This window comes from Pinus tabuliformis, chromosome 1_1 (genome assembly GCF_031772625.1).
Source record: "Pinus tabuliformis cultivar Carrire ecotype Pingquan chromosome 1_1, CPIR1, whole genome shotgun sequence".
Lineage (NCBI taxonomy): Eukaryota > Viridiplantae > Streptophyta > Pinopsida > Pinales > Pinaceae > Pinus > Pinus tabuliformis.
This window is the reverse complement of record NC_142297.1, coordinates 806,890,619-806,906,059: the sequence shown is the minus strand read 5'-3', so window position 1 is coordinate 806,906,059 and position 15,441 is coordinate 806,890,619. Positions and strand designations below refer to the sequence as shown.

The window sequence follows — 15,441 nt, the reverse complement described above, 5'->3', positions numbered from 1 at the left end:
ACAGCTGGGCATTCGGTCATACCGAGACACTTCCTCAAAAATTCAAAGCTTTTCTGATCCAGTGGCTTTGTCAATATGTCCGCAACCTGTTCTTGAGTCCTGCAATGTTCCAAGACAATTTCTCCATTGTTCACCAATTCTCTGATGTAGTGAAACCTTGTATCAATGTGTTTCGTTCTCTTATGAAACACTGAATTCTTTGACAATGCAATAGCTGAGTTATTGTCACAAAAGACCACTGTCGCTTTTGCCTGCTCTTGGCCTAAGCTTCTCAACATTCTTCTCATCCACACTGCTTGGCATGCTGCTGCTGTAGCTGCCACATATTCAGCCTCTGCTGTAGACAATGCTACAATGGACTGCTTCTTAGAAGCCCATGAGATGGCTCCTGAACCCATATTAAAAACATAGCCGAAAGTGCTCTTCCGATCATCTACACTTCCAGCCCAATCGCTATCTGTGTACCCAACCAAATCTGAGTGTTCTGAGGCATGATATAGAATTCCAAACATTTTAGTGCCTTTGACATACCTCAAAATTCTCTTTGCTGCCTGCCAATGTGCCTCCTTTGGCCTCTCCATGAACCTGGAAATCAAACTAACAGCATACATTAAATCAGGCCTAGTTGCTGTTAAATACATAAGGCTGCCTACAATGCTTTTGTATAGGCTAGGATCAAAATCCTTGCTGCTGTCCTCTCTGCTGAGTTTTAACCCCATCACTGTGGGAGTGATGGCTGTCTTGCATTCTTGCATGTTAAATCTGCCCAGAACTTGATTTACATATCTTGCTTGAGATATAAAAATTCCTTTTTCATTTTGATCTACTTCTATGCCTAAGAAGTATCTCAACAAACCCATGTCAGTCATTTCAAATTCATCCTTCATGACTGATTTAAAATTCTCAATAAGATAAATATCATTTCCAGTGAAAATAACATCATCTACATACAAGACAACAATTAAAATTTTACCATCCTTTTCCTTGATGTAGACTGTGGGTTCTCCTTCACATTTGTCAAATTCATTATCCAATAGATATGAATCTATCCTGCTGTACCATGCTCTTGGCGCTTGCTTCAGCCCATAAAGAGCTTTCTTCAATTTACACACTTTGTGCTCTTCACCTTTCTTCTCATATCCGAGAGGCTGTTCCACATAAACCTCTTCCATTAACACTCCATTTAGGAATGCTGACTTCACGTCCATTTGGTAGACTTTCCATTTGTTTTGTGTTGCTATGGACAACACTGCTCTCACGGTTTCCATTCTTGCAACCGGGGCGAAAGTCTCCTCATAATCTCTCCCATACTGCTGCTTGTACCCTTTGACAACCAGCCTTGCCTTGTGCCTTTCTATCTTTCCTTCAGCATTGCTTTTCGTCTTATAGACCCATTTCACACCAATGACTTCTTTGTCTCTTGGTAGCTCAACCAAATCCCATGTTTTGTTTCTCTCTATGGTATTCATCTCCTCATCCATAGCTTCTATCCATTTCCTATCTTTAATTGCATCCTCGAAATGAATAGGATCATCAACATGACAAAACAAGGCAAATAAGGAATTCATTCCTTCTTCATAAATTTCACTTAGATTTCTAAACTTCTTACCTCTTTCACTTGGTGTGCAAGTGCTTGAAGATGCACTTGAATTTCCTCCTTGTGGTGTGCTTGGAGAAGCACTTTCATTTATCCTCAATGGTGTCCCTTGCTGTCCTTGTGTTGGCGCTGCTGTTTGGGGATGTACTTCAGCCACTTCCTCTTCATCTTCATCATGAGACAAACAGTTCTTGACATTCACTGTTTTCTCTATGCTTCCATCCCAAGCTTCTTCCTCAATGAATTGAACATCCCTGCTTACAAAGAACTTCTTGGTAGATGAGATGTACAGCCTGTAGGCTTTGGATTCATCACTGTATCCAATGAAGATGCATTTCTCCCCTTTGCTGTCCAACTTCCTCCTTAGCTGATCTGGAATGTGTGCATAGGCCACACACCCAAAAACTCTCATGTGGGTGACTCCTTGCTTTCTCCCACTCCATGCCTCTTCTGGCACTTTGTTCAAGACTGCTTTTGTAGGACACCTGTTCAATATATAAACTGCACAATGTACAGCTTCAGCCCAATACTCATTTGGCAAATGCTTTGCCTTCAACATGCTCCTTGCCATATCCATGATGGTCCTGTTCTTCCTTTCAGCGACTCCATTTTGCTGTGGGGTGTACCGAGTTGTAAACTGTTTATGAATTCCATTTTTTCTACAAAACTTTAGGAATTCATTTGAGATATACTCACCTCCTCTATCAGTTCTCAATACTTTTATGTGCAGCCCACTTTGGTTCTCCACAAGTGCTTTGAAATTTTCGAATTTCTCAAAGACTTCACTTTTGTTCTTGAGGAAATATATCCAAGTCTTTCTTGTAAAATCATCAATGAATGTCAAGAAATATAGGCTGTCAGCTAATGATGGAGCTTGCATTGGCCCACACAAATCTGAGTGGATAATCTCTAAGGGTGTTTTTGCCCTTATGCTCTTCCCTGATGGAAAACTTTCTCTATGTTGTTTTCCCAAAATGCAGCCTTCACATAGGCTGTCCAGTTTCTCTATCAATGGTAATCCCTTTACCATTCCTTTTCTGCTCAATAAGTTTAGACCTCCAAAATTTAGATGCCCGAATCTCAAGTGCCATAACCAATTTTCATCCTTTGGCACGCTTTGGAAGGCCTCTTGGGTGACTGCTGCCATTTCCCTTTTGTTCTTCAAGTCTGCCCTGATCCGGAGAGGGAACATCCTGTTCCTTGTCATCTTCACTTCAGTAATGCATCTTTTGCTGGGTGGTATGTCCATGATGGTGCACACATCATTTACAAAGTAAACATTGTAACCCTTTTGGATAAGCTGTCCAACACTCAATAGGTTACATCTCATTCCGGGGATATAGTAGACATCTGCTATGGTTTTCCTTTCTCCTTGTTTTGTAAATATTTTTACCTCCCCTTTTCCCATAACATACACTTTACTATCAGTTCCTAGTGTGACTTCTGATTTCAAGTTTTGATTTAAGGCTGAAAAGAGGGCTATATTCCCTGTCATATGGTTGCTGCAACCTGAGTCTAAAAACCATATGTCCTCACTATGTGTTTCAGCCATGTTACAAGCTAACAGGACATTTTCCTGACTGATGTTTTCTCTTGTAACATTTGCATTTTGTCTGCTGTTCATATCATGCTGTTTCTTTCTACAATCACTAGCATAATGTCCATACTTTTTGCAATAATACCATTGAACATTAGATTTATCATACCTTTGTCCTTGAACCTGATACTGATCTCTTTGTTGGCTGCTGCCTTGACCTTGGTTCTGATTTTGATTGCTGCCTCTTCCTTGTGCATTTGATGGACTGTTCCTTCCACCTCTGTTCTGGCTTCTGCCTCTTCCTCTTCGGTTTCCTCTTCCTTGACCCCTTCCTCTTCCAAAGGACATCTAGGTCTTGAAGGCTTGCTCAAGAGATGAGTTTTCATTCCTACTCAACCTCTGCTCATGAGTTATCAGTGATGCATGTAGCTCATCAACTGAATAGTTTGAGAGATCATTTGTCTCTTCAATGGTGGTGACTATGGCATCAAATCTTGAGGGTAAGACCCTCAATATTTTCTCCACAATCCTTCTGTCTTCAATGGTTTCTCCATGAGTTCTCATTTGTGTGATTACACTAATCACATGAGTGAAGAATGAGTCAATGTTATCTGACTCCTTCATGTTCAAGTTCTCAAAATCCTTTCTCAGCAATTGTAGTTTTGCTGTCTTCACTCTCTCCATGCCTTGATAGGCTGTCTTGAGGGTTTGCCATGCTTCATTGGCTGTCTTAGCTGCTGCTAACCTTGGAAACATACTCTGGTCTACTGCTAGATACAACAACACACGGGCTTTTGAATCTTTCTTCCTATTACTCTTCAGCTGATCCTTCTCTCCCTGAGTTAATGCATTGAACTCAGTTTCATCTGCTGGTTCTTCAAAACCATCTTCAACTATTTCCCATAAGTCTTGGGAGGCAAGCAGGGCTGTCATAGTTATTGACCAGTAGTCATAGTTCTTCCCATTAAACTGTGGGAGCTGGGCATTAAACATACCCATACCAGTGCTTGTGCTGGCCATTCCTAGACTGTGTATTTAAAACAACTGACTGCTTCTTCAGCAACACAAAAAAAACTTTTGAAATACCTGAATCCTTTGATGTCTGAGTCTTCTGTCTGCCTGAGAAGTTTTGCTGCAGCAACAACCTTCTCCCTTCAGCTTCTTTAACTTCTTTAAAGAGCCTAGTCCTGCTCTGATACCACTGTTGGGTATTTTTGAATGGGGAAAAATACCAAAACCAAGATTCAAACTAAACACAGAGACAATGCTCTGTTCTTTGACTCCAGGATCTTTTATGCACAAAGAGACCAAAAAAAATTACTGAGGAACAGAGTATTTCACCATAAAAAACATTCTATTCATTAAAACCTGATACAAAGATTTACCACTGTAAAATCCTTCTTATATTCACTGCTGTGAAAAAACAACTTTTACAGGCTGCTGTAAAACAAAACTTTACTGCTGTAATAAAAATTACATACTCCCCGCACTGCTGTGCATTTTCATCTTACAAAGAAAACAAAGGTCAACTAAACAAAAAACATCCGCTCCACCATTTGCGGTATTTCACTTTGCTTCACCACCAGTAAAAAGAACATACATATTTTCATATGCACTCCCACTGTTTTCATTTATGCATTATGCACTGCTGTGCATCACCACATTTTTCATGGAAGTCAACCTTCTTTTTGCTGCAGCAAAAAAAACTTTACACCACCCCGCGCAGGCACTACACTATATTCTATATATATCTAAACCTATGTATATGACCAAAAACATAAAAATAACAAAAACATATGTGCCGTAAACAGAAATTTAAATCATATACCAACTCTCAACAAACAGCAATAAATTCATTAAATTCCTTTCGGCGGTCAACGGAATGTCTAATACTCCACGCAATATTTAATTTGCTGCAGGCCCGTGCACCTTTAGGAGATCGACGGCGGAGGACACGGGAGCTGATCCTACAGTGGACAAAGATATCGGAAGCCCTCACTTGAGTGAACGATAGCTCCCGATATGTCAGAGTTGCTTACGTCAGGGGAGAGCCACGTGCCTGCACCAAAACGCATCAGAGGCCAATATACGGAAACTGCTTTTTGTTGGATGGCGGTGCGATATCCCTTGGCGGTTTTATGGTTTCGTTCGGTGGTTTTGGGCTGCGTACGTAGGCAGCGTTGAAATTATGATTTCAACATTTCTTGACAAACCCGAAATGCAGGTTGGACAAGAAATACCTGCCCAGATCGAAGCAGCTATTCAAGTGGCGTCTGTTCATATTGCAATTTTCTCTCCCGGCTATGCGGACTCCAAATGGTGCCTCAATGAACTCATTTCAATGGTAAATTCGGGAAAAACCATTATTCCTGTGTTTCACAAAGTTAAGCCTGATCATCTCCGGTGGACCGGGTGGACGGGCACAGATAGAGATGGACCGTACGCTAAAGCTCTGCACAAACACGAAGAGAAGCAACGACACGGCATCGAAACAATTCAACGATGGAGAAAGGCTCTTTCTGATGTTGCCAATATAAGCGGTTTGGAGCTGGAGGCCTTTAAGGGGTGAGTATCTGCCATTGTTCCAATCAATGTTCTAGGTTTTAATTTTTTTTGTGTTGATTGATTTAGGTAAATATATGACAACTCGGGTAGGCTTTTCTCATTATACTTTTACTCCCTGAACGACTATTCAGGGACGAATACGAACTCTTGGATAAATTGGTGCAAAAAGTGCTGAAAATAGCTCCACCACAGTTGGATGTGGCAAAATATCCAACTGGGTTGCAGGAAAAATTAGAAGCATTTGAAAGGACGGTGCTATTGCAGCGACAGTGTGAACACCGCTCGGAAGCCAAGGTTGTGGGGATTGTGGGTTTAGGCGGGCTTGGGAAAACGACCCTGGCAAAATATTTCTTCAACAGTAGGAGATCAAACTACGATGGATCCTCCTTTTTATTTGATGTGAGGGAAACTGCAACCAGAGGCAATCTGAACTCTCTGCAATGCAAGCTAATTAGCGATTTGAAAAATCGAGATATTGAAATTCGCAGGGTTGAAGAAGGTATTGAGATACTGAAGAAAAACCTCTCATCTTTTCACGCTCTCTTAATATTAGATGATGTGGATCATGTCGATCAGCTGGATGCCTTCTTGCCAATTAAGGATGTCCTTGACCCCAGTAGTTTGATTTTGGTTACAACTCGTGACAAGGGTGTGCTTAGAAGTGCAGGCATTGTTGAATCATCAATTTATCACCTGAGCGGCCTCAATAGACCACACTCCCAACATATTTTCTGCTCTTATGCCTTTTCTCAGTCATATCCGCCAGTAGGATTTGAAAATTTGATGAACGGGTTTTTAGAGGCCTGTGATGGATTGCCGTTATCCTTGAAAGTATTTGGGGCTCTTCTCTGTGGAGAAAGTGAGAAATCTTACTGGGAAGAGGTGTTAAATGGACTTAACCAACTGCCTGCTGACATCCAAAAGATACTGAGAATCAGTTATGACTCCCTAAATGGAGAAGAGCAACAAATATTTTTAGATATTGCTTGTTTTTGCACAGGAGAGGATAGGGACATGTGGATAAGAGTATGGGGTGGTATGGTGGGATTTAAGAATTTACAGAACAAGTGCCTCGTGGAGGTGGATGATGCAAATAAAATAAGAATGCATGATCACCTAAGGGACCTGGGAAGATATATTGCTGACACTTCGACACTAATGGCGCGTCGTCTTTGGCGGCCGGTTAAAAACCTTCCTGATCTGTTGGAGCAGTTATGCCCTGCGAGTGTTTCAATCATCCCAACCTTTGAAAGTGTCAACAGTTTTCAAGATTTTATATTCGAAGTAATGTTCCACATACTCTGTTGCAATTGCTTAATGCTTTCAAAGCACAAACAGACAGAAGTGCGCGGAATTAGGATGGCTACCCAGTCCATCCAAAGAAATACTTGGGGCGAGCAATTGTTGACATTGAATGGAAGTTCCAGTGATGAGGTATTGGAAATCAAGAGATTGCAACTTCTTGAAGCTGAAGGCGATTTTGTTGAAAGCATATGGGCTTGGGTCCGGTTACCAAAGCTACTATGGCTCCGCTGGAATAAGTGTCCCTGCTCTTCACTGCCTTCTTCGATTCCAATGCACCATTTAAGAGTTTTAGAAGTGTCTGGGAGAAATTTGGAAAGATTGTGGCAATGCGAATCTCAGGTAGGTCGATCTGGATGCATTGTAGGTGATAATCTCTTTTAGTGTAGCTTTTTATATTTGTTTTGATTCATACGTAAATATTGCAGGTACCTCTGCAGTTGCGAGAGTTGAATATTGCTGCGCCACTTCTAGAGTTTCCAAAGTCATTAGGGCAGTTGAAGCACCTTGAAAAGATCGAAGCTGGATATTCTTATGCTGCGGAGGTGCCTCTAGCATCGTTACCAGAAGAATTTTGTGATCTTTGCTCCTTGAAATATCTAACACTAAGAGCGTACAAGAACTTGCAGGTTCTTCCAAGCTCCTTCGGTAGGTTAACAAATCTCCAAGAGATAGTTCTGGTTCAGTGTAAAAGTTTGAAGATGCTGCCAGATTCTTTTGGGGGTTTAACAAATTTGCAAAGCATCCGTTTAATTGGGTGTGATAGTTTGAAGAAGCTTCCAGATTCGTTGGAGAATTTAACAAATCTCCAAAGCATCCATATAGATGGGAAAAGTTTAGAGATTCTTCCATATTCCTTGGGGAATTTGAAAAATCTCCAACACATTTTTGTTCGGTCCGCATGTTTAAAGATCCTTCCAAATTCTTTCGGGAATTTAACAAATCTTCAAGACGTTGATTTTTCTGAGTGTGAAATTTTAAAAATGCTTCCAAACTCATTGGAGAATTTGAAAAATCTCCAATACATTAAGTTAGCTGGGTGTGCAAAATTGAAGAAGCTTCCAGATTCTTTGGGGAGTTTGAGAAATCTCAAAAGTATAGATTTGAAGGAGTGCGAAAGTTTGAAAATGCTTCCAGATTCCTTAGGAAATTTGTCAAATCTCCAACGGATCGATCTATCTAGATGTGAAGATCTGAAGCGGCTTCCAGATTCCCTGGGGAATTTGCCAAATTTGCAAGGCATCAATCTGAGTTGGTGTGAAAGTTTAGAATTGCTACCTGAATCTTTCGGGAATCTGACAAATCTAGAAAGCATCGATCTGTCTGGGTGTGAAAGTTTGGAAATGCTTCCAAATTCTCTGGGGAATTTGACAAATCTAGAAAGCATCGTTCTGTATCGGTGTGAAAGTTTGGAAATGCTTCCAAATTCTGTGGGGCATTTAACAAATCTAAAAAGCATCGATTTGACTGAGTGTCGAAGTCTGAAAATGCTTCCAAATTCCTTCGGCAATCTATTGCAACTGAAACATCTGCATTTGAGGGGATGCTGCAGTTTGACCATCTTCAGCGAAACACTTGGAAACATAATCATGCTTGAATGCTTAGATCTCTCACGTTGTTTCCAGATGGAATTACTGCCTCCCCAAGTTGGCAATCAACAATCCCTGAAAAAATTAAATTTGGCGGGTACAAACCTCAAAGAGTTGCCGAGTGATGTTTTATGCTTCAGAAATTTGGAATTCCTGAGATTAGGAGGGCCTTTGTTGGAAATACCTCCAGTTTCGCTCGGTTATCTAACGAGTTTGAAGGAATTGTGGCTTCGGAAATGCGAGAATCTTCAATGTTTGCCTGATTCAATTGGCCTGTTGACTCAATTGACTCTGTTGAACATATCGAGATGTGGAATACAGTTCCTGCCACCAACTGTCATGAAGATGAACAATCTGAAAGTTTTAACAGTATGCAGGTGTCCTTTAATTGAACTGCCATTTAAAAGGACAGAAGGAGATGAAGAAGAGCTATTAAGCATGGTTCAACTCAACGAGTTAAAGCTTTACCAAACAGATATATCACAGGTAATATTTCCTGCAGGTATTTGCCGCAACCTTAAACATCTCAAAATCTACCGTTGTAGAAATCTGGTGGAGGTTGGAGCATTTCCAACAGCACTAATAACTCTGAATTTAAGGTATTGTGGTGCATTGACCAAAATAGAAGGGCTTTCTGGCCTTGCACAACTTCAAAGGATGGACATCACAGGGTCGACTCATATAAAAAAAGAGGAGCTCCCAGGTCATGAAACTTTGATATCTTTGAAGGAACCAATAAAGACAGATGATTTTTCCTTCAACCTGGAGGAACACATAGCATCTTTCGAGGAGGATGAGGAGGATGTTCAATGGACTCTTTTTTGTGGCAGATATTGAAATTCTATATTAAAAATGAAAATTATGTGCAAGCCTGGCTATAGTGGTCGGTGCAAGTTCTCCAAGTGAGGCTTTTGGAGAGGGAGACTTGCTGATTATTAAAATGTCTTTTAACATTGGATATTTGGTTTTGATGGTTTGTAATGATTGTCTTTACCCTCATGGGTTTGAAAATTGAAATAGGATAAGTTTTTTAATTTTTTTTGACAATTGAAATATGATAAGTTTTTTAATCAACTCAAAAAAATTCTAAAATAAAGATTAACCTTTTTTATATTGCATTATAATTTTCAATTTTTAAATAAAAAATTTCAGTTTTATCTATGTTAACCAAATTTTAAAATACAAAATTCAAAATATCAACTATAAATACATTTTTACGCCGTAAGGCGTTTCTCTTTGAAATGAATTGCCCGAGCTGACGCCGTGTCCTATTGTTGACTGTGGATTTGTGGTGTTAGACGATTGAACAAAGTTTGATCGTTGATCCAAAAGAAGTATGGATTTGTAGCGCTTCAGCTTCGTTTCCCTGCAAATGTACCCTTGAGTAACCCCTCTCTGCGGGTGCTCCCGGATGCCGGAGGGTCCAAAATTTCTGCATCTCAAAGAAATTTTCCCTGTTAATGCAACCCTCGGTTTACTAAGATTTATTACTAATCGCCTCAGCGCTGCTTTTGATGCAGTATTCTTTAATGGGTACCCAATATTGGCATTGGCCTTGAGTTTCTTCAGCCACGAAGGAGAAAATACAAACTCATCAACATCAGTGTACATCATCCATTGACACTTCTGTTTGGCCATGAGAGCACAGTGTGAGAATCCAAATTCCTGTGTCTTGGCCCATGGCCATGGATGCCTGCTTACCTTGTAATTTTCTGACAGTAACCCTTCAACAATTTCTGCCAGATCGTCTTCACTGTTGTTATCATACAGAAAGAAGTGTTCCACACCCAGATGAGAATGGTAGATAACCCATTCTCTTATGTATTTTGCAACGTTGAACACCATGGTGCAGGCACAGAGTAGTTTCATTTTCTGTGCATTATCTTGAGTACTACTTTTGCTTGAATGATGAGATGGCGGGATTTCATAATAAGCGACGGAAGGAATTGATTTCCCATGGATTCGAAGAGTGATTTCGGAGGCAATGAGCTGATAACGAACTGATTCATTGGGATGCTCGCATCTAAAGATTTCTTGTGCAGAGAGTGTGACCATAGTTTCAATGGTATTGTTGAATATGCAGCGTAGATATTTGGTTTCAATGTTGAGTCCTTGTCTATTGTTAATCCCTTTGGCAAATACAACAATATCCCTCTCTGTGGCCAAGCTCTCATATACCATATAATCCCATTTGATGGGTCTGGAATGATCAAAGTAACCCAATTTTGCTGTGATGATCTCTGGTAAATCTGAGCTATAATTAGCTGTGTCCACTAGGGCAACTGATGTTGCAGACCAGTGGGTAGCAGGTGGAGGAGCCTGGCATCTGACTGCAGCTCGTGGTTGGGTAGAATATCCAAATTGTAAATACTCGATGGCATTCACTGGTGTATGGATTTGTTGCGAGAATGAACAGCTGAGGGATGATTTGTGGGATATCAGATTGGAGTTTGCAGAAGACATGCGTACTAAGAAGAGGACTTCCTCAGGAAGAAATACAATGTCTTGGATGAAGGAACTCCTGTTGGTTTGATTGGTTAGCAACAGGGGAAAGCTCTTTGTGAATTTCGCAGCCTGTGGTTTATACAGATTGGGTTCTTTCTCCATTAAGCTTTCTTGCAGGCTTCCATATTGAAAAAAAGAAACATTCCTTGACCATGTCTCAGTATTAACCCAGTATGATTTAACTGCAGAGCCAAGAACAAAGTATCTATTAGCTACAAAATCCATTCTGCTATTCAACATTTTACAGACATCTATGCATCAAGAATTAATGCCCAGAAAAATGGGGCTCTGCAACAACCTTGTAAAAATGAGAAATACACCAGGATGCCTCAAATTCAGTACTCAGAGAAATATACTGATGATACTTATGAATAGAGGTTTGTAACCCAGAGCTTGCGCTATTTTTTTTTGTTAAATAAATTATTTGTTTTGCTTTTTGGCTGGATGGTGGACTTTCAGTAATCTGTTAGAGATTCCTCTGATGTTGGTGATATCGTTCGTCTTCTACGATTTGGGCAAAATGATAGTTTCATCTCTTAGATACCTAGTTTATATGGGGTTAGGTGCATTCTTCAAATATTGTAATACTTTTCATGTGTGGATTTATATGATGGGGTTAGGTTATGTTGCGCACATACAGAGGCTTGGTCATGTACTCACTTTTTGTCTTTTTCTATGGAATAGACATATGCTTAATAATCAACACTATCAAACCATAGTTTCAATGGTATTGTTGAATATGCAGCGTAGATATTTGGTTTCAATGTTGAGTCCTTGTCTATTGTTAATCCCTTTGGCAAATACAACAATATCCCTCTCTGTGGCCAAGCTCTCATATACCATATAATCCCATTTGATGGGTCTGGAATGATCAAAGTAACCCAATTTTGCTGTGATGATCTCTGGTAAATATGAGCTATAATTAGCTGTGTCCACTAGGGCAACTGATGTTGCAGACCAGTGGGTAGCAGGTGGAGGAGCCTGGCATCTGACTGCATCTCATGGTTGGGTAGAATATCCAAATTGTAAATACTCGATGGCATTCAATGGTGTATGGATTTGTTGCGAGAATGAACAGCTGGGGGATGATTTGTGGGATATCTATTGGAGTTTGCAGAAGACAGGCGTACTAAGAAGAGGACTTCCTCAGGAAGAAATACAATGTCTTGGATGTTGGAACTCCTGTTGGTCTGATTGGTTAGCAACAGGGGAAAGCTCTTTGTGAATTTCACAGCCCGTGGTTTATACAAATTGGGTTCTTTCTCCATTAAGCTTTCTTGCAGGCTTCCATATTGAAAAAAAGAAACATTCCTTGACCATGTCTCGGTATTAACCCGGTATGATTTAACTACAGAGCCAAGAACAAAGTATCTATTAGCTACAAAATCCATTCTGCTATTCAACATTTTACAGACATCTATGCATCAAGAATTAATGCCCAGAAAAATGGGGCTCTACAACAACCTTGTAAAAATGAGAAATACACCAGGATGCCTCAAATTCAGTACTCAGAGAAATACACTGATGATACTTATGAATACAGGTTTGTAACTCAGAGCTTGCGCTATTTTTTTTGTTAAATAAAATATTTGTTTTGCTTTTTGGCTGGATGGTGGACTTTCAGTAATCTGTTAGAGATTCCTCTGATGTTGGTGATATCGTTCGTCTTCTACGATTTGGGCAAAATGATAGTTTCATCTCTCAGATACCTAGTTTATATGGGGTTAGGTGCATTCTTCAAATATTGTAATACTTTTCATGTGTGGATTTATATGATGGGGTTAGGTTATGTTGCGCACATACAGAGGCTTGGTCATGTACTCACTTTCTGTCTTTTTCTATGGAATAGACATATGCTTAATAATCAACACTATCAAACCGTGTTAGTGATGCCTGTCATGAATTAACATGTATTCTTAGTTGTAGAATAGGCCTTAAGCCAGGGGCAGACCCTGCATCCAATTTTGAGCTTTTCATTCTTTGTTGGACAAGCCTTTGTTTTTAGACCTGCTTGATTTCTGTCAAGTGAAAATAAGAACCTCACAGTCAGTATATAAAAGGATGTAATGTCAAATATCTTAATAAAATTGAAGGAATCATTGCCCATGATATCTGGAATTTATTAAGAAATTTGCTTTTGCCGAGCTAAAGGATCGACGATCGTTCCAATCCTGCAATCATATCTGTTAACTTCAAAATCTCCTTATAAGATGTATTCGAAATTCTCTGTCATCATGGCCCTCCACCCAAGACAACCTATTGATGTCTAGATTGAAGGTTTTCCATGAATTTATGTAGGTCCCTTTAAAGTTAGAATGCCAGGTAATTAAATAAATGCAGAGAAGGAGACGATGTGTCCACGTTGTTCTTACATTGCAAATAATTTCCTGGAAGTTTGGACATATATTAAATAAATGCCCGATAACTGCTTTTGGTTAGTTACAATCAGATGCATATCAAAGTTTCTTTGAGATATTTATAGTTTTATCTTTGAGTGTGGGTATGCTTGATTGCTGGCTGTCTAGGTGGTGAGTTGAATATCTGTAATTAGGGTTTTATTTCACCCAAATGGATTATTTTGATGATTGGGCATTATGTGTCATCTCCAGACATGTGGTTCTCCCTTCGGAAACTGCCAGATTGCTTCCCAAGAACTGACTTCTCAATGAAGTAAGCACCGCATTTTTGTTCTCAAATGCTATTTTTAATGCAAATGCATCTGTTTTGCCAACTTCCCAATGTGGTAATCAGCACCTAATTTGTTTTCAAATGCCATTTTTAATGCAAATGCATCTGTTTTGCCAACTTCCCAATGTGGTAATCAACACCTAATTTGTTTTCAAATGCCATTTTTAATGCGATAATCTGTTTGTTTGTTTTATTTTTTATTTTTATTATTATAAACATATTAATAATTTTAACCAAATTGATATTATTTTTGGTCCAGAACGAATGGCGAGCCATTGGAGTTCAGCAGTCTCATGGATGGGTGCACTATGCCATTCATCGTCCTGAGCCACACATCATTTAGAATTCCAGGTAATTAAATAAATACAGAGAAGGAGACGATGTAATTTGCCCTGTCAATGCAGCCCCCAGTTTACTAAGATTTATTATTAATCGCCTCAGAGTTGCTTTTGATGCAGTTTTCTTTAATGGGTACCCAATATTGGCATTGGCCTTGAGTTGCTTTAGCCACGAAGGAGAAAATACAAACTTGTCAACGTCAGTGTACATCATCCATTGACACTTCTGTTTGGCCATGAGAGCACAGTGTGAGAATCCAGATTCCTGTGTCTTGGCCCATGGCCATGGATGCCTGCTTACCTTGTAATTTTCTGGCAGTAACCCTTCAACAGTTTCTGCCAGATCGTCTTCACTGTTGTTATCATACAGAAAGAAGTGTTCCACACCCAAATGAGAATGGTAGATAACCCATTCTCTTATGTATTTTGCAACGTTGAACACCATGGTGTAGGCACAAAGTAGTTTCATTTTCTGTGCATTATCTTGAGTGTGGGTATGCTTGATTGCTGGCTGTCTAGGTGGTGAGTTGAATATCTGTAATTAGGGTTTTATTTCACCCAAATGGATTATTTTGATGATTGGGCGTTATGTGTCATCTCCAGACATGTGGTTCTCCCTCTGGAAACTGCCAAATTGCTTCCCAAGAACCGACTTTTCAATGAGGTAAGCACCGCATTTTTGTTCTCAAATGCTATTTTTAATGCAAATGCATTTGTTTTGCCAACTTCCCAATGTGGTAATCAACACCTAATTTGTTTTCAAATGTCATTTTTAATGCGATAATCTGTTTGTTTGTTTTATTTTTTATTTTTATTATTATAAACATATTAATAATTTTAACCAAATTGATATTCTTTTTGGTCCAGAACGAATGGTGAGCCATTGGAGTTCAGCAGTCTCATGGATGGGTGCACTATGCCATTCATCGTCCTGAGCCACACATCATGTTATTCAAAAGACCTTTGAATTACCAGCAAAACCAACAACAACAGGCTGGGGCTCAATCTCAACCTATGGTTCTGAAAGCCTAGTGAGTTCAATTGTGGGCAAAGACCTGACCCCAAGAGCTTTTGGAAATTGACCCTGTGACCTCCCATCTGGTGAGGCCCCAACTTGACCGATTGAGCTAACCCTTGGGGCTGAGAGGTGCACCTATTGTTACATTGAAAGTGAGGATTATATTCTTAATCTTACTCAATTGCCAAACTTAACATTATTTTCCATAATCATTGGACTTGAGGATGAGTCAAAAATATTTAAGCCCATTTAGCAGCTCAAAATATATAAAAAGATATAAAATATTTAAAATTTGTTCCACT

At 39.6% G+C, this 15,441-nt stretch overlaps 1 protein-coding gene and 1 pseudogene across 1 annotated transcript; both read left to right on the top strand.

Annotated features, from left to right (window-relative positions):
- The first annotated feature begins 5,345 nt into the window (after positions 1-5,345).
- LOC149216474 (uncharacterized) lies at positions 5,346-9,427 on the top strand. Its single transcript, XM_089389972.1, has 3 exons — positions 5,346-5,699; positions 5,831-7,343; positions 7,430-9,427. Exons 1-3 carry the CDS (start codon positions 5,353-5,355, stop codon positions 9,425-9,427), a joined length of 3,858 nt encoding a protein of 1,285 aa, XP_089246098.1. The 5' UTR covers positions 5,346-5,352.
- A 3,158-nt stretch (positions 9,428-12,585) lies between these two features.
- Positions 12,586-15,153, top strand: LOC149216473 (cyclin-dependent kinases regulatory subunit 1-like; annotated as a pseudogene).
- The last annotated feature ends 288 nt before the right edge of the window (positions 15,154-15,441 follow it).

What these genes read in the sequence shown, in the direction of transcription:
- LOC149216474 (XM_089389972.1), top strand. Translation starts at nt 5,353, where the DNA reads ATGCAGGTTGGACAAGAAATACCTGCCCAGATCGAAGCAGCTATTCAA. An exon ending in GAGCTGGAGGCCTTTAAGGG is followed by an intron (nt 5,700 to 5,830) that starts GTGAGTATCTGC and finishes ACGACTATTCAG; the next exon opens with GGACGAATACGAACTCTTGG. An exon ending in TGTGGCAATGCGAATCTCAG is followed by an intron (nt 7,344 to 7,429) that starts GTAGGTCGATCT and finishes TAAATATTGCAG; the next exon opens with GTACCTCTGCAGTTGCGAGA.